Here is a 15081-nt window from a genome sequence, read left to right as displayed (position 1 = left end):
CATATAACGGGGATAGTATATAGGTGAAAAGAGTTAAGAGTGTAGAACAGAAGAAGAGGAGAGAGGAAGGGAATTTTTTTTAACCAGAGGGGAAATTAATATTCACACCATCAGGTTGGAGTCTACCCAGGTGGAATTTGAGGTGTTGCTCCTCCACCATGAGGGTGTACTCATCATGGCACAAGAGGTGGCCAAGGATCAATATGTCAGAAAAGGAATGGGAATAGGACTTAAAATGTTTGGCCTCCGGGAAGTTCTGCTTTTGGTGGTTGGAGCAGAGGTGCTTGACAAAGCAGTCCCACAATTTATGACGGGACTCACCAATGTAGAGGAGACTGCATCAGGAGCACTAGACACAAGAGACGACCCAAGCAGATTTGCAGGTGAAGTGTCGCCTTGTCTGGAAGGAATATTTATGGCCCTGAATGGAGGTGAGGGAAATGGTGAATGGGCAAGTGTAGCACTTTGCCCACTTGCAGGGATAAGTGCTGGGAGATTAGAGGGGAAGGATGAATAGACAAGGGAACCGCAATGGGAGTGATCCCTGCGGGGGAGGGTGGGTAAATATATGTTTGGTGATGGGATCCCTTTGGAGATGGCAGAAGTTGCAGAGAATATGTTAGATGCAGAGCCTGATGGGGTGGTAGGCAAGGACAAGAGGAACTCTATCACTATGGCAGTGAGAAGATGGGGTGAGTGCATTTGTATATTCTTGAGTTGGAATTTAATTTTGCTTGGCCTACATAGATCATTTTTATTTTGTTGAGATACTAGGAGTAGGCCCTTCTGGCCCTTTGAGCACAACGGCCAGCAACCCCCGATTTAATGCTAACCGAACCGCAGGACAATTTCCAATGACCAATTAACCTACCAACTGGTAATCTTTGGACTGCGGGAGGAAACTAGAGCACCAGAGGAAACCCAAGTGGACTCGGGAGAATGTAGCATAAACTCCTTACAGGCAATAGCGGGAATTGAACCTATGTCACCTGAACTGTACTGTGCTGTGCTAACCACTATGTTACCATACTGCTCCCTTTTTTTTAAGGGAATAGGGCTAATTTGTTCAACCAAGGAGCTAAAACAATAATAGATCAATCTAAGGAGGTAAGAAAAGGGTAGTCTATCTGAAATATTAACTCAAAATTCAGGCATGTTTTAAGAAGTGAAAAGAAAATTTGGATTAATGAAAACAATCTTTAGAGAAGCAAAAATATAAGAATCAGAAAGAACCTTGGTGTTCAGTGAGATACAAATGGGAGGTGAGAAATGGAAATAAACAAATTGAGGCTAGATTTTACACATTTTTTCAGAATGAAGAATTGTGAAGTTGATGGGATTTCGCCCATCTGCTGAGATGATTGTCCGAAGTTGTACTTGAGGACATCAGGCTTGTGACAATCAAGTGGGACAGGCTGAAAGTGATATTTAACCAGGATAAACTCTAATTAGTGAAGGATCATTGAGAGCAAGTAGGGGAAGTTTCCTGCATATTACAATTTGGGAAAGCATAATTTTGGTGTGAAATTAAACAGTAACTTCAAAATCTAAAGCAACCGGTTTTATTTCTTTAGTGAATACCTGAAGATTCTGTGGTGCACAGCTTGCAGGATCTCTTTCTTCCCTTGTTTTTATTTTTTGCATGTGTACTTACTTCTGGAGTGTGTACATTGCTTGTTCCATCTGAATGGTGCAATGCATTATTTCTTTTGTCATCACTGCTACCTGCCTCGGCTATTACATGCTCAGGTCCACTTTTATTTGTCTCTTCTGCTGGTTCTCCGAATTGGTATTTTGCAAATGTATTATTGATATTTTCTCCACCTTCATTTGCATTTACTTCTTCAGCTGTTGCCATGTTAGTTGCCCTGGCCAAATGCTTTGCATCATTTAAATTACTGGTACAGAGTTCAGACAAATTGGCATTAGATTCATCGGTTTGGTACTCTAAATGTAATACTGCAGTTGCAGCATTAAACTTGCAGTCTGAGACCATATTACAAGTAGATGGCTTATTGTTATATTGATCATTTGTTGTCATCAAATCTCTGGAATGTTCTTCCTGGCTTATGAACTCTAATATTACAGCTTCACTGTGGTCTGGAGTTGAGGTGACATTATTACAGGTTTTATATTCTGTGATTAAATTATCAACTCTTTCATAATCGGAAGTTGTGGAGTTGATTTTTTGCCGTAAAGAAATGTGTTCTGAGGTTACAGGTTCAAGTAGATCCTGTCCAGATTCATGTTCATAAATCATAGGGATATTACATCTAAATTCTGAAACATCAGAAAGTATCATATTACTATCAGGATTGTCTTCTAGAGTCTTGTTCTTAGTATGCTCGTGCTGCTTAATTTCAACTTTTGGTAATGTATCATCCATTACGGTGAGTTCAGCCGTAGTGATTGGAATGTACTCAATAAATTTATTGATTTTTGTGGAGTCATCTTGGTCAGGCAAGTGAGAGCTCCTCTTTTTTAGGGATGTTGTATTGTTGGTAATGCTTTCATGAATACAGTGTCCTCCTGCTCTTTCATATTCAGTTTTCTGAGATATTTCCATATTTAAATTACAAGGGGTAACTTTACTCAGAATTTCTTTGCTGACGTGAACTTTTGAATATTTTATCAATTGTGCAGGTTGTTCATCAGTGTTGCGTGCACTCAGCAATTCTTTTGTGAGTAATCTTCCACCTGCATTAGTGGTATTAGATTTGTTACTTTCATCTTTTAACATGTTTACGGTGTAAAATGTATCAGTTAATTCAACTTCTGGAGAAGTTACTTGACTTCCTGTGTGAGTTGTATTGCTTTCATGACACTTGAGATCAGCAATAATTTTATTTTTGTTCACAGCACCACAGGATTTAAGTACTAATGGATGTTGCTGTGAATTTTCTCTATTGGATTGTTTGGATGAATTTTCAATACTGGGTTGTTTGGATGTAGTTGAATTTTCCTCTGCTTGGACTTCAAATCCAGTTGAATTTCTGATCCTTGCAGAACGCCTCAGCGACGTTTGAGCTTCAGATGTACTACCAGTAGCTACATGTTCATTATAACTGGTGAGCTTTCTCTCAACTTCATTTACAGATACAGAGGTAGATTTAGTCTGAATTTCTAAATTATTAGATAGTGTGATTTTCTGTTCAGAATAAGTAGCAAACTGGTTCTGCAATTTCACCATGTAACGAGTTACAGGTCTTCCCAGAGGCTGCTCCACGTCATGCTGCTTTGTTTTATTTTGATTCATATTGCAGTAAGTCCCTGGGCCTTGATTCTTTTTGTTGGGCTGAACATTGTTTTTTACTTGAAGCGTGCTTTCTGTTTTTCTTTTAAGAGATGGCACTGTATCAGGATTCCGGCTGCTCATAGTAGAATTCCTGCAAACCTAGAGTTATATACAAATCAGTAAGTAACCATAGCTAATCCTAAGCAATGGTGAAACTAAACAACAGGGCAGTATCTTACAATTTAAATGGTTTCCTCATCTATCCTGGCCCATTTAAAATCAAGATTATAATGTAATTCTCTAGCTTTCATAAAGTTATGCTAAGTTCAGTTTCAAAAAAGGTGTTTATCCTCAAGAGAATCTACACTGCCCTCAACTTGTCTTCTATACTAGTACCTAATAAAGTAAATGTTTCAAATTTCAGCTGTGTGCCTCCACCACCTCTACTGATATCTCAATTCTTCTCTTCAGCCTTTGATAGGCTGTACCTATGACCCATAACACTGAGAAGACCTTTAGTCTCCACCACAATATGGTGAATGGACCTGGGGCAGGGGTCCTGCAAAAAACCAAAACTGAGCAACAGTGTGCAGATTATTAAGTGCCAGTAATGGCAAGTCTTCTGTAATTTTAGTGATGGTGTGGGCATTAGGGCCTCAATTTTTAACATTTATATAAATCATCCAAGCTTTGGTTGCTAAATTTGTCATTGAAGAAAAAATTGGTAGGAAAGTAAATTATAAGAGCTTGGTTGAGTAACCACTGTAAATTGTTCCTTGTGCATATCTGGATGGTAGAATCTTGGGAGAGTGGATTGGAGTATAGGTTACAGAACACAATTAGTTGTAAGTGGGATTGTTATGTAAATCAGAATTGACTCAATAGAACAGAATGACTTCTTACTATGTCATACTGAAATATGCAAAAGGATACAGCACCTCGTATTATAATTGCTTTAACTGAGAATTATTTGTGAATCACATGCTCCTTTTTCACAGCAGAACCCAAAATGCAGAGAAAATTGTAAAGCATGAAAAACAAAAAATTCAAGAACTGTAATGTCAGTAGTTCAAATATATTCATCCCCTTTGCTCAGTACTTAGTTGAACTACCTCTCACACCCACTTGTCTTTTTGGACAAGTCTCTTTAAGCTTTACACAATGTAATGGAGCAAGATTTGCCTATCCTTTCATGCAAAATTGCTCAAGCTGTGCCAGGTTAGTTGGGGAGTAGCGCTGGACAGCAATCTTGAGATCTTGCCAGAGATGTTCGATTGAGTTGGGGTCAGGACTCTGACTGGGCCTTCCAAGGGCATCAATTTTCTTCATTTGAAGCCACTCCATGGTTGTTCTGGCAGTGTGCTTTGGGATGTTGTCCTGCTGAAAGATGAACTTCCTCCTCACTTTAAGCTTTCTGGCACAGGCAAACAGGTTTATATCCAGGATCTCTCTGTATTTAGCAGCATTCATCTTCCTATCTATCCTGATCAGATTTCCAATTCCTGCAGCTGAAAGGCGTCACCATAGTATGATGTTACCTCCACCATACTTTACAGTAGGAATGAGGTTAGCTGGCTGATGTATGCACATGTAGTGCTCAGTGTTGAGGCCAAAAGGTTCCACTTTAGTCTCATCTGATAGAAGACCTTCTTCCACATCTTTACTGTATCTTCTAAGTGATGCTTTACAAAGTCTTTTCAGGCAAGGATGTGCTTTTTTTTTAAAGCAAGGGCTTCTTCCTTGCCACTCTTCCATAAATACATACTTCATCTCTAGCTGCAGCCACTGACTTCTGCAGCTCACTCAGAGTGACTGACAGTGTCTCAGTAGCTTCTCTTACAAGTGACATTCTTCTCTGGTGACGAAGTTTAGAGGAGCTGTTTGACCATGCAGTGTGGCTGAGGTTTCGTATTTGTTCCACTTTTTCATAATAGACTGCACTGAGCTCTGAGGTATGTTCAGTGCCTTTGAAATGGTTTTGTACCCTTCCCCAGATTTGTGCTTCTCCCTAACAAGTTGTCTAACTTGTCTTGAATGCTTTTTGGTCTTCACTTTGGTATGGTCTGTTGAAAATCTACCATATTGTTGCACCTTACAGAGGATGGGTATTTATTCTTATTTTTTTAATTAGTTTTTCAAAACATTTTACAAAATTAAAACCCCAAATCCCAATGAGGAGCATTAATACAGTGCGAGATTAAGCATGCAATAACAATATGCTACAAAGGAAGAAAATTTAACAAAAAAAGCACCTAAATTAAAGACAAGTGAGCTTAGCGTCCTCCCCAAGCCCCACAACACAAGAAAAAAACAACAACAACTCCAGACCAACCACCACACAGTATAAAGAGTATAAGTCTGGACAGTCAAACTCCCAGACTGTGAATACACTTAGCAACAGAGGATAATAATGCCTACTACCAGAAAAAAAAGGGAGCTGAAAGCAAGGGACTGAAAAGAAAAAAAAAGAAAAAAAACCCTAATCAAGAGGAAGGTTATGAAAGTACTCGATAAAAGGTCCCCAGACCTTATGGATCTTTAGATTCGAATTAAGAACCGATTGAATAGCTAAGGCAGATTTAGTAGGTGATCTGGTAACAGAGGACGATCGGTCCAGTTTAGGATCCAACCAACAGTTGAAATCACCACCCAATATAAGAGAGTATGAGTTTAAGTCTGGTAGTGAGGAAAAAAAACGTTCAAAAAAGTTAACATCATCAAAGTTGGGGGCATACAGGTTTGCTAGTGCAACTTTAGTGTTATATTGTTTACCAGAAACAATAATAAAACGGCCATTTGTATCAGATATTTTATTATGGAGTTCAAAAGGAATATTTGAATTAATAAGAATGGAAACTCCCCTAGCTTTAGCGGCAAAGGATGAATGAAAATGCTGACCCGCCCACTTTGACAGAAGCCGGGAGTTATCAAAACAACGAATATGAGTTTCTTGAAGGAAAGCAATGTCAGCTTTGAGTTGTTTGATATGTGAGAATACCTTCCTCCTTTTAACAGGGTGGTTCAGTCCCTTTACATTCCAGCTCACGAATTTAAGTGCACTAGCCATTATCAATTACTAATGCATAAAAGGCAGCAGGCTTATAAAAAGTCAAGCAGTACAATAGCAGTCTGGTAGCAGAGATGTAAACATATATTCGTAAGGTCAAAATATAAAAACATGTCCTAAGCAATAAAGAGATGTTGGAACTGGAAAACTCACCCCACCCGCACAACCCAAAACTAGACGGCTACCAAAACAAGTAGCTAGCTCTACCAAAAAAATTAACCCAAATACAACTTCCAGATCTGTGTCATTAACAACATTTCTGTATAAATATTATAGCAAATAATAACTAGTTTATGCACTAGAAAACATAACTACAGATTAGAACACCTTCTGCAGAGATATACAACTTAATACAGAGAAAATCGGAAGAAAACCAAAACTAACCTACCCGCGAAACATTATAGAAGAATAAAGTAAGAGAAAGGGGAAAAAAAAGGTAAGAAGGAAAAAGAAAAAAAAGAGGAAGGGGAAAGTTATAAATTCAAGACGAGTGTTTATCAACCATTTACAGAGAAGGGAGAAGAAAATTCAGAGATTAGCAAAAAGGGGTGAAGAAAAGAAAAAGGTAAAATAAATAAATATTTAAAACAAAGGAAAAATAAATCAGCAGTTGAACTGTGAACCGACAAACAGGGAGGCCTTCACTAAAGACTTCGAACCTCCAAAACAAGTTAGAATTAGTTGCAGAACTCTGTAGGTAAAGTTATACAAGAATAAAAATAGATTACACACACACCAAATCCCGGGAGAGATTGTCAACGGCCCTTAACGTTTCAATGAATAATGTCCGAGTGATTCAAGTGAATTCCGAGTCCAGAGAAAGTAATTTTACTACGAGGAGTACTTATCCACCATTTTATGAGGTCCGATCGGATTCCGAAGATGGCTGGATAGCCGGAAGACTTGCCACAAACGCTTCAGCTTCCTTCGCTGATTTGAACTACTTATATTTCCCGGTATTAAGCTTGATTCGTAGATCAGCAGGGTTACGAAGGGAAGGTTTGAAACCACGATCAAAAAGCACTTTCATTGCGCCTTTAAACTCAGCGCGCATCTTTAAGGTCTGGGGTGCAAAATCTTCCACAAAGCGAATGGTTGTATCCTTGAAGGGAAGCGACCCCCTGCGACGCACCTCTACGATCAGACTGTGTTTTACCTGGTATTGATGGAAGCACAAGATTACTGGTCGCGGGCGGGAGCCCAGAATTCCGGGGGGAATGTAAACTCTGTGTGCCCGTTCGAGCTCGGGCGGCTTCGGAAGCAAATCTTTCCCGAATAACTCACAGAGAAACTTGGCGAAAAACTTCACGGTTGATCCCTTTTCAGTCGCCTCTGGTAATACCAGAATTCTGATGTTACAGCGTCTACTACGATTTTTGAGATCCACCATTTTGGAAAGAAGTTTGTTAGATTTTTCCTCTAAGCTGGAACAGAGAGTCTCCAAGTATCGAACACGACTTTCTAAATCTTCAGAAGTTGAATCGATGCGAGATAAGTGTTCAGCATGTTTGTCCATTTTATCGTTGATCCGATCCAGTTTGTCTTCTAACTGTTTGACAGCGGTTTTAAATTCCTTTAAGATTTCGTCTCGCAGCTTTCCAAGCGCAACCAGCGTCTCGTCCGACGGGGTCATGGCTTCTTTTCCCCCGGGTTTAGAACTCTTGCGGAAGTCCCCAGCGGTTTTAAATTCCTTTAAGATTTCGTCTCGAAGCTTTCCAAGCGCCACCATCGTCTCGTCCGACGGGGTCATAGCTTCTTTTCTCCCGGATTTAGAACTCTTGCTAGACATTGTAAGTTAGATATATTCACAGGCAAGTAAGAGATATTGAAATAATTCCTAACTAAGGTTTAAAAAATGGAGACATTTAGTGCAAAGGTAGCGACAGTAACGGAACAAAAGTTCGGAGCAGCTAAACAATCGCCATCTTACCGGAAGTCCCAGCGTATTTATTCTTATTCTTATGAATAAATTGAACTGCAGCTCCTGAGGGACCGAATTAGGGAACTGGAGCTGCAGCTCGATGACCTTCGCCTGGTCAGGGAGAGTGAGGAGGTGATAGAGAGGAGTTACAGGCAGGTGGTCACTCCGGGGCCACGGGAGGCAGATAGGTGGGTCACGGTCAGGAAGGGGAAGGGGCAGGTACTAGAGAGTACCCCAGTGGCTGTACCCCTTGACAATAAGTACTCATGTTTGAGTACTGTTGGGGGGGACAGCCTACCTGGAGGAAGTGACAGTGGCTGGGCCTCCGGCACAGAGGACGGCCCTGTAGCTCAGAAGGGTAGGGATAGAAGAAAGAGGACCATAGTAATAGGGGACTCGATAGTCAGGGGTTCAGACAGGCGGTTCTGTGGAGGTGATCGGGAGTCCCGGATGGTAGTTTGCCTCCCTGGTGCCAGGGTCCGGGACGTTTCTGATCGCGTCCAAGATATCCTGAAGTGGGAGGGTGAGGAGCCAGAGGTCGTGGTACATGTAGGTACCAATGACATAGGTAGGAAAGGGGAAGAGGTCCTGAAACGAGAGTATAGGGAGTTAGGAAGGCAGTTAAGAAGAAGGACCGCAAAGGTAGTAATCTCGGGATTACTGCCTGTGCCACGCGACAGTGAGAGTAGGAATGGAATTAGGTGGAGGATGAATGCGTGGTTGAGGGATTGGAGCAGTGGGCAGGGATTCAAGTTTCTGGATCATTGGGACCTCTTCTGGGGCAGGCGTGACCTGTTCAAGAAGGACAGGTTACACTTGAATCCTGGGGGGACCAATATCCTAGCGGGGAGGTTTGCTAGGGCTACGGGGCAGACTTTAAACTAGTAAGATGGGGGGGCGGAAATCAATTTGAGGAAACTATGGGAGAGGAGGTTAGTTCACCAGTAGAGCAAGTAATTAGACCGTGTGTGAGGGAGGACAGGCAGGTGATGGAGGAGGGATGCGCTCAGCCCGAAGTTGTAGGGGAGAAAAAAGAAAAGGATAATAAATTTGAATGCATTGCTAGGGATGAAAAGAGAGGAGGAGGTGGAGAGTATCTTAAATGTATCTATTTTAATGCTAGGAGCATTGTAAGAAAGGTGGATGAGCTTAAAGTGTGGATTGATACCTGGAATTATGATGTTGTAGCTATTAGTGAAACATGGTTGCAGGAAGGGTGTGATTGGCAACTAAATATTCCTGGATTTAGTTGCTTCAGGTGTGATAGAGTAGGAGGGGCCAGAGGAGGAGGTGTTGCATTGCTTGTCCGAGAAAATCTTATGGCGGTGCTTTGGAAGGATAGATTACAGAGCTCCTCTAGGGAGGCTATTTGGGTGGAATTGAGGAATGGGAAAGGTGTAGTAACACTGATAGGAGTGTATTATAGGCCACCTAATGGGGAGCGTGAGTTGGAAGAGCAAATGTGTAAGGAGATAGCAGATATTTGTAGTAAACACAAGGTGGTGATTGTGGGAGATTTTAATTTTCTACACATAGATTGGGAAGCTCATTCTGTAAAAGGGCTGGATGGTTTAGAGTTTGTGAAATGTGTGCAGGATAGCTTTTTGCAACAATACATAGAAGTACCGACTAGAGATGGGGCAGTGTTGGATCTCCTGTTAGGGAATGCGATAGGTCAGCTGACAGATGTATGTGTTGGGGAGCACTTCGGGTCCAGTGATCACAATAGCATTAGCTTCAATATAATTATGGAGAAGGACAGGACTGGACCTAGAGTTGAGATTTTTGATTGGAGAAAGGCTAACTTTGAGGAGATGCGCAGGGATTTAGAGAGAGTGGAATGGGTCAAGTTGTTTTATGGGAAGGATGTAATAGAGAAATGGAGGTCATTTAAGGGTGAAATTATGAGGGTACAGAATCTTTATGTTCCTGTTCGGTTGAAAGGAAAGGTTAAAGGTTTGAAAGCGCCATGGTTTTCAAGGGATATTAGAAACTTGGTTCGAAAAAAGAGGGATGTCTACAATAGATATAGGCAGCATGGAGTAAAGGAATTGCTCAAGGAATATAAAGAATGTAAAAGGAAACTTAAGAAAGAGATTAGAAAAGCTAAAAGAAGTTACGAGTTTGGTTTGGCAAATAAGGTGGAAGTAAATCCGAAAGGCTTCTACAGTTATATTAAAAGCAAGAGGATAGTGAGGGATAAAATTGGTCCCTTAGAGAATCAGGGTGGTCAGCTATGTGTGGTGCCGAGGGAGATGGGAGAGATTTTGAACGATTTCTTCTCTTCGGTATTCACTAAGGAGAAGGATATTGAATGGTGTAAGGTGTGGGAAACAAGTAAGGAAGTTATGGAACCTATGACAATTAAAGAGGTGGAAGTACTGGCGCTTTTAAGAAATTTAAAAGTGGATAAATCTCCGGGTCCTGACCGGATATTCCCCAGGACCTTGAGGGAAGTTTGTGTAGAGATAGCAGGAGCTCTGACGGAGATCTTTCAGATGTCATTAGAAACAGGGATTGTGCCGGAGGATTGGCGTATTGCTCATGTGGTTCCATTGTTTAAAAAGGGTTCTAGAAGTAAGCCTGGCAATTATAGACCTGTCAGTTTGACATCAGTGGTGGGTAAATTAATGGAAAGTATTCTTAGAGATAGTATTTATAATTATCTGGATAGACAGGATCTGATTAGGAGTAGCCAGCATGGATTTGTGCGTGGAAGGTCATGTTTGACAAACCTTATTGAATTTTTTGAAGTAGTTACGAGGAATGTTGACGAGGGTAAGGCAGTGGATGTAGTCTATATGGACTTCAGCAAGGCCTTTGACAAAGTTCCACATGGAAGGTTAGTTAAGAAGGTTCAGTCGTTAGGTATTAATGCTGGAGTAATAAAATGGATTCAACAGTGGCTAGATGGGAGATGCCAGAGAGTAGTGGTGGATAATTGTTTATCGGGATGGAGGCCGGTGACTAGCGGGGTGCCTCAGGGATCTGTTTTGGGCCCAATGTTGTTTGTAATATACATAAATGATCTGGATGATGGGGTGGTAAATTGGATTAGTAAGTATGCTGATGATACTAAGGTAGGAGGTGTTGTGGATAATGAGGTGGGTTTTCAAAGCTTGCAGGGAGATTTATGCCGGTTAGAAGAATGGGCTGAACGTTGGCAGATGGAGTTTAATGCTGAGAAGTGTGAGGTTCTACATTTTGGCAGGAATAATCCAAATAGAACATACAGGGTAAATGGTAGGGCATTGAGGAATGCAGTGGAACAGAGAGATCTAGGAATAACAGTGCATAGTTCCCTGAAGGTGGAATCTCATGTAGATAGGGTGGTGAAGAAGGCTTTTGGAACGCTGGCCTTTATAAATCAGAGCATTGAGTACAGAAGTTGGGATGTAATGTTAAAATTGTACAAGGCATTGGTAAGGCCAAATTTGGAATATTGTGTACAGTTCTGGTCACCGAATTATAGGAAAGATATCAATAAATTAGAGAGAGTGCAGAGACGATTTACTAGGATGTTACCAGGGTTTCAGCACTTAAGTTACAGAGAAAGGTTGAACAAGTTAGGTCTCTATTCATTGGAGCGTAGAAGGTTGAGGGGGGATTTGATCGAGGTATTTAAAATGTTGAGAGGGATAGATAGAGTTGACGTGAATAGGCTGTTTCCATTGAGAGTAGGGGAGATTCAAACGAGAGGACATGATTTGAGAGTTAGGGGGCAAAAGTTTAAGGGAAACACGAGGGGGTATTTCTTTACTCAGAGAGTGATAGCTGTGTGGAATGAGCTTCCTGTAGAAGTAGTAGAGGCCAGTTCAGTTGTGTCATTTAAGGTAAAATTGGATAGGTATATGGATAGGAAAGGAGTGGAGGGTTATGGGCTGAGTGCGGGTAGGTGGGACTAGGTGAGATTAAGAGTTCGGCACGGACTAGGAGGGCCGGAATGGCCTGTTTCCGTGCTGTGATTGTTATATGGTTATATGGTTATAGGTGATCCTCCAATTTTCCAAATCAACAAATTAAGTGAGTTGGTGAGGTAATATGCACCTGAAGAAAGTTAGTGTAGTAATACAAAGAGATGAATACTTTTTCAGCCTCACAATTTTGGTTTTTAATTTTAAGAAAATTATTGACAGGTTTTGAAATTTTTCTTTTGATTTGACATGATGTACAATGTTTTGTAGATTAGCTCAAAAATTCCTACTTAAGTATGCAGTTGGCCCTCCGTATCCACGAGGAATTGGTTCCAGGGCCCCACATGGATACCAAAATTCGCGGATGCTCAAGTCCCTTATTTAACCTGTCTCAATGCGGTGGATCTTAGGACCCAGCGGAACCATAGACCTTATTTAACCAGTCTCAGTGTGGTGGATATTAGGACTCAGCGCCAGAGCTCTGAACGCATAGTGTTTCTGTTCACGAAAATAATCACGATCATGACTGAAAATAAAGTGTAAATAATAAAGCGTTCGGAAAGAGGTGAAACGCCATCAGTCATTGGAAAAGCGTTAGGCTACAGTCGGTCAACGATCGGAACAGTTTTAAAGGATAAAGTGAGAAAGGCCCTGCCCCGATGAAAGCTACAATTATTACTAAGCAACGCAGTGGTTTAATTATTGGGTTTTGGGGTTTTGAGCTTTTGATCCTCCACATCAACCTGCCATGGATGGAGAGCGCACTCAAAAGCGGTCTGTCGCTGCCTCACACTCGGGAACGGTTCCCGATCCCAGCACTGAAACATATGTTCTTAAGTGTTTTATATGCATAGAAAGATAAAATATATACTATATACTAAGACAAACGTTTGACTAACTGACGCTTAATAATACCAGATATACCTGTTCCAACTTACTTAGTAAGAGAACTTCTGATTTTTTTCAATCCTGATCCACGATAACCCATGCACATCCTCCCGTATACTTTAAATCATCTCTAAATTACCGGTACTTATAATACCTAATACAATGTAAATGCTATGTAAAATAGTTGTTATACTGCATTGTTAAGGGAATAATGACAAGAAAAAAAGTCTGTACATGCTCGAACAACAAGTGCTGGAAGAGTACTTCCGAGTTTTCGCCATTCGCAGTTGGTTGAATTTGCGGATGCGGAAATCGCGGATAAGGAGGGCCGACTGTATTCTACATTTAGAAAATGAGACAGTAAAAGGTGAAAAAAATTGTGGGGGCTAATTACTTTTCTTAAAGCCCTGTACATGGAGACTACAAAGATAGATTAAATGAATAGACAAAATTCTGGCAACAGGACTACAATGTGGGAAAATGTAGTTATCCATTATGAAATAAAACTGAAAAGATATATTTTTCTAAATGGTGAGAGGTTGCAGAGCTCCAAGATGTAGAGGAATCTGGGTATCCTGACACATGATTCACAAAATGCTTGTATATCAGTGCAGGAAGTAATTAGGAAAGCTAACAGAATAACAGGTTGTCATTCAGGTCTCCTTCTTTAAAGGAATGGAAGGAGTTCAAAGAAAACATTCAAAAAAAAGTTTACAAAGTCGAAAAAAATAATTGAAACATACAAAATACTGACATAGTGTATATGGAGAGGATATTTCCTTTTGAGGGGCGATCTAGAACTTAAAAGTAATTCTTTAAAAATAAAAGATCACACATAGCAAGACAATTTTTTTTTTGCGGAGCCTGGGATATTTGGAGTTCTTTTTCTCAAAGAGCAGTGGACGCAAGAGCCTGAATGATCTCAAGACAGCGGTAGTTAGTCATAATATGTCAGAAGGGCAAAAATCAACTGCAAACATACAGGAATGCAAAACTTTTCAATAGGAACAGGTGCGATTGTATTAAATAGTGGAAGACACTTGAAGTGCTGAGTAGTCCATACTTTCTAAACAATTTACTTAAAAACCATATGTCATGATGTTGACTGAAGCTTAAAGTTATTATGAATATACTTATTGTTTTAGCTGCCTTGAAAAGATGGTATGGTGGATTCACTGGAACTAGCTGTACAAAAGCTGATTCATTCTGCTGACTCAAAACAGAAGGAAACATAGGAATGTAGGAAATGAAAGCAGGAGTGGACTACTCAAATAGATAGTTAACACAAAGTACACTGCAGATGCTGTGGTCAAATCAACACCTACAAACAAGCTGGAGGAACTCAGCAGGTCGGGCAGCATCCATTGAAATGAGCAGTCAACATTTCGGGCCGAGACCCTTTATCAGGACTGAAGAAGGAGGGGGCAGGTCCCTATAAAGAAGGTGCCAGGTGAAAAACCAATCAGAGGAAAGATCAAAGGGTGGGGGAGGGGAAGCAGGGAGGGGATAGGCAGGAAATTTGAAGAAGGAATGTAAAGGGAAAACACTATGGGTAGTAGAAGAAGGCAGAATCATGAGAGAGGTGATAGGCAGCTAGAAGAGGAGGCAGAGTGAAAGTGGGATGGGGGAAGGGAGAGGGAGGGAATTACCAGAAGCTGGAGAATTCGATGTTCATACCAAGGGGCTGGAGACTACCCAGACGGTATAAGAGGTGTTGCTCCTCCAACCTGAGTTTGGCCTCATCATGGCAGTAGAGGAGGCCACAAATGGAAACGTGAAGCAGAGTTGAAGTGAATGGCAACCGGGTGATCTTGTCTGTTGTGGAGGACGGAGTGGAGGTGCTTGAAGAAGCGGTCCCCCAATCTGCGTCGGGTCTTGCCGATGTAGAGGAGGCCAAGGGGTAGAGAGGGAAAGATGTGCTTACTGGTGGGGTCCTGTTGAAGGTTGCAGAGGATAATATGCTGGATCTGGAGGCTGGTGGGGTGGTAGGTGAGGACAAGGGGAACATGGTTCCTGTTGTGGTGACGGGAGGATGGGGTGAGGGCCAAAGTGCGGG

The 15081-nt window shown here is 41.2% G+C and overlaps 2 protein-coding genes across 2 annotated transcripts in view; both read right to left on the bottom strand.

The window, feature by feature from the left end:
- Nucleotides 1-3376, bottom strand: part of LOC140729789 (uncharacterized) — a 46860-nt gene extending 43484 nt beyond the window's left edge. Inside the window, 1 exon segment of the mRNA XM_073050006.1 lies at nucleotides 1582-3376. Within this exon segment, the coding sequence (XP_072906107.1) occupies nucleotides 1582-3376 (1795 nt within the window).
- Nucleotides 3377-8052: 4676 nt separating this feature from the next.
- Nucleotides 8053-15081, bottom strand: part of LOC140728712 (uncharacterized) — a 93560-nt gene continuing 86531 nt past the window's right edge. Inside the window, exon 12 of the mRNA XM_073047673.1 lies at nucleotides 8053-8083. Coding sequence (XP_072903774.1) covers nucleotides 8072-8083 — 12 coding nt within the window. The 3' untranslated portion in view covers nucleotides 8053-8071. The remainder of the gene's footprint in view (nucleotides 8084-15081) is intronic.

Source organism: Hemitrygon akajei, chromosome 6 (assembly GCF_048418815.1).
Source record: "Hemitrygon akajei chromosome 6, sHemAka1.3, whole genome shotgun sequence".
NCBI lineage: Eukaryota > Metazoa > Chordata > Chondrichthyes > Myliobatiformes > Dasyatidae > Hemitrygon > Hemitrygon akajei.
Note: the sequence above shows the minus strand (reverse complement) of the source record. Positions and strands in the feature narration are given on the sequence as shown.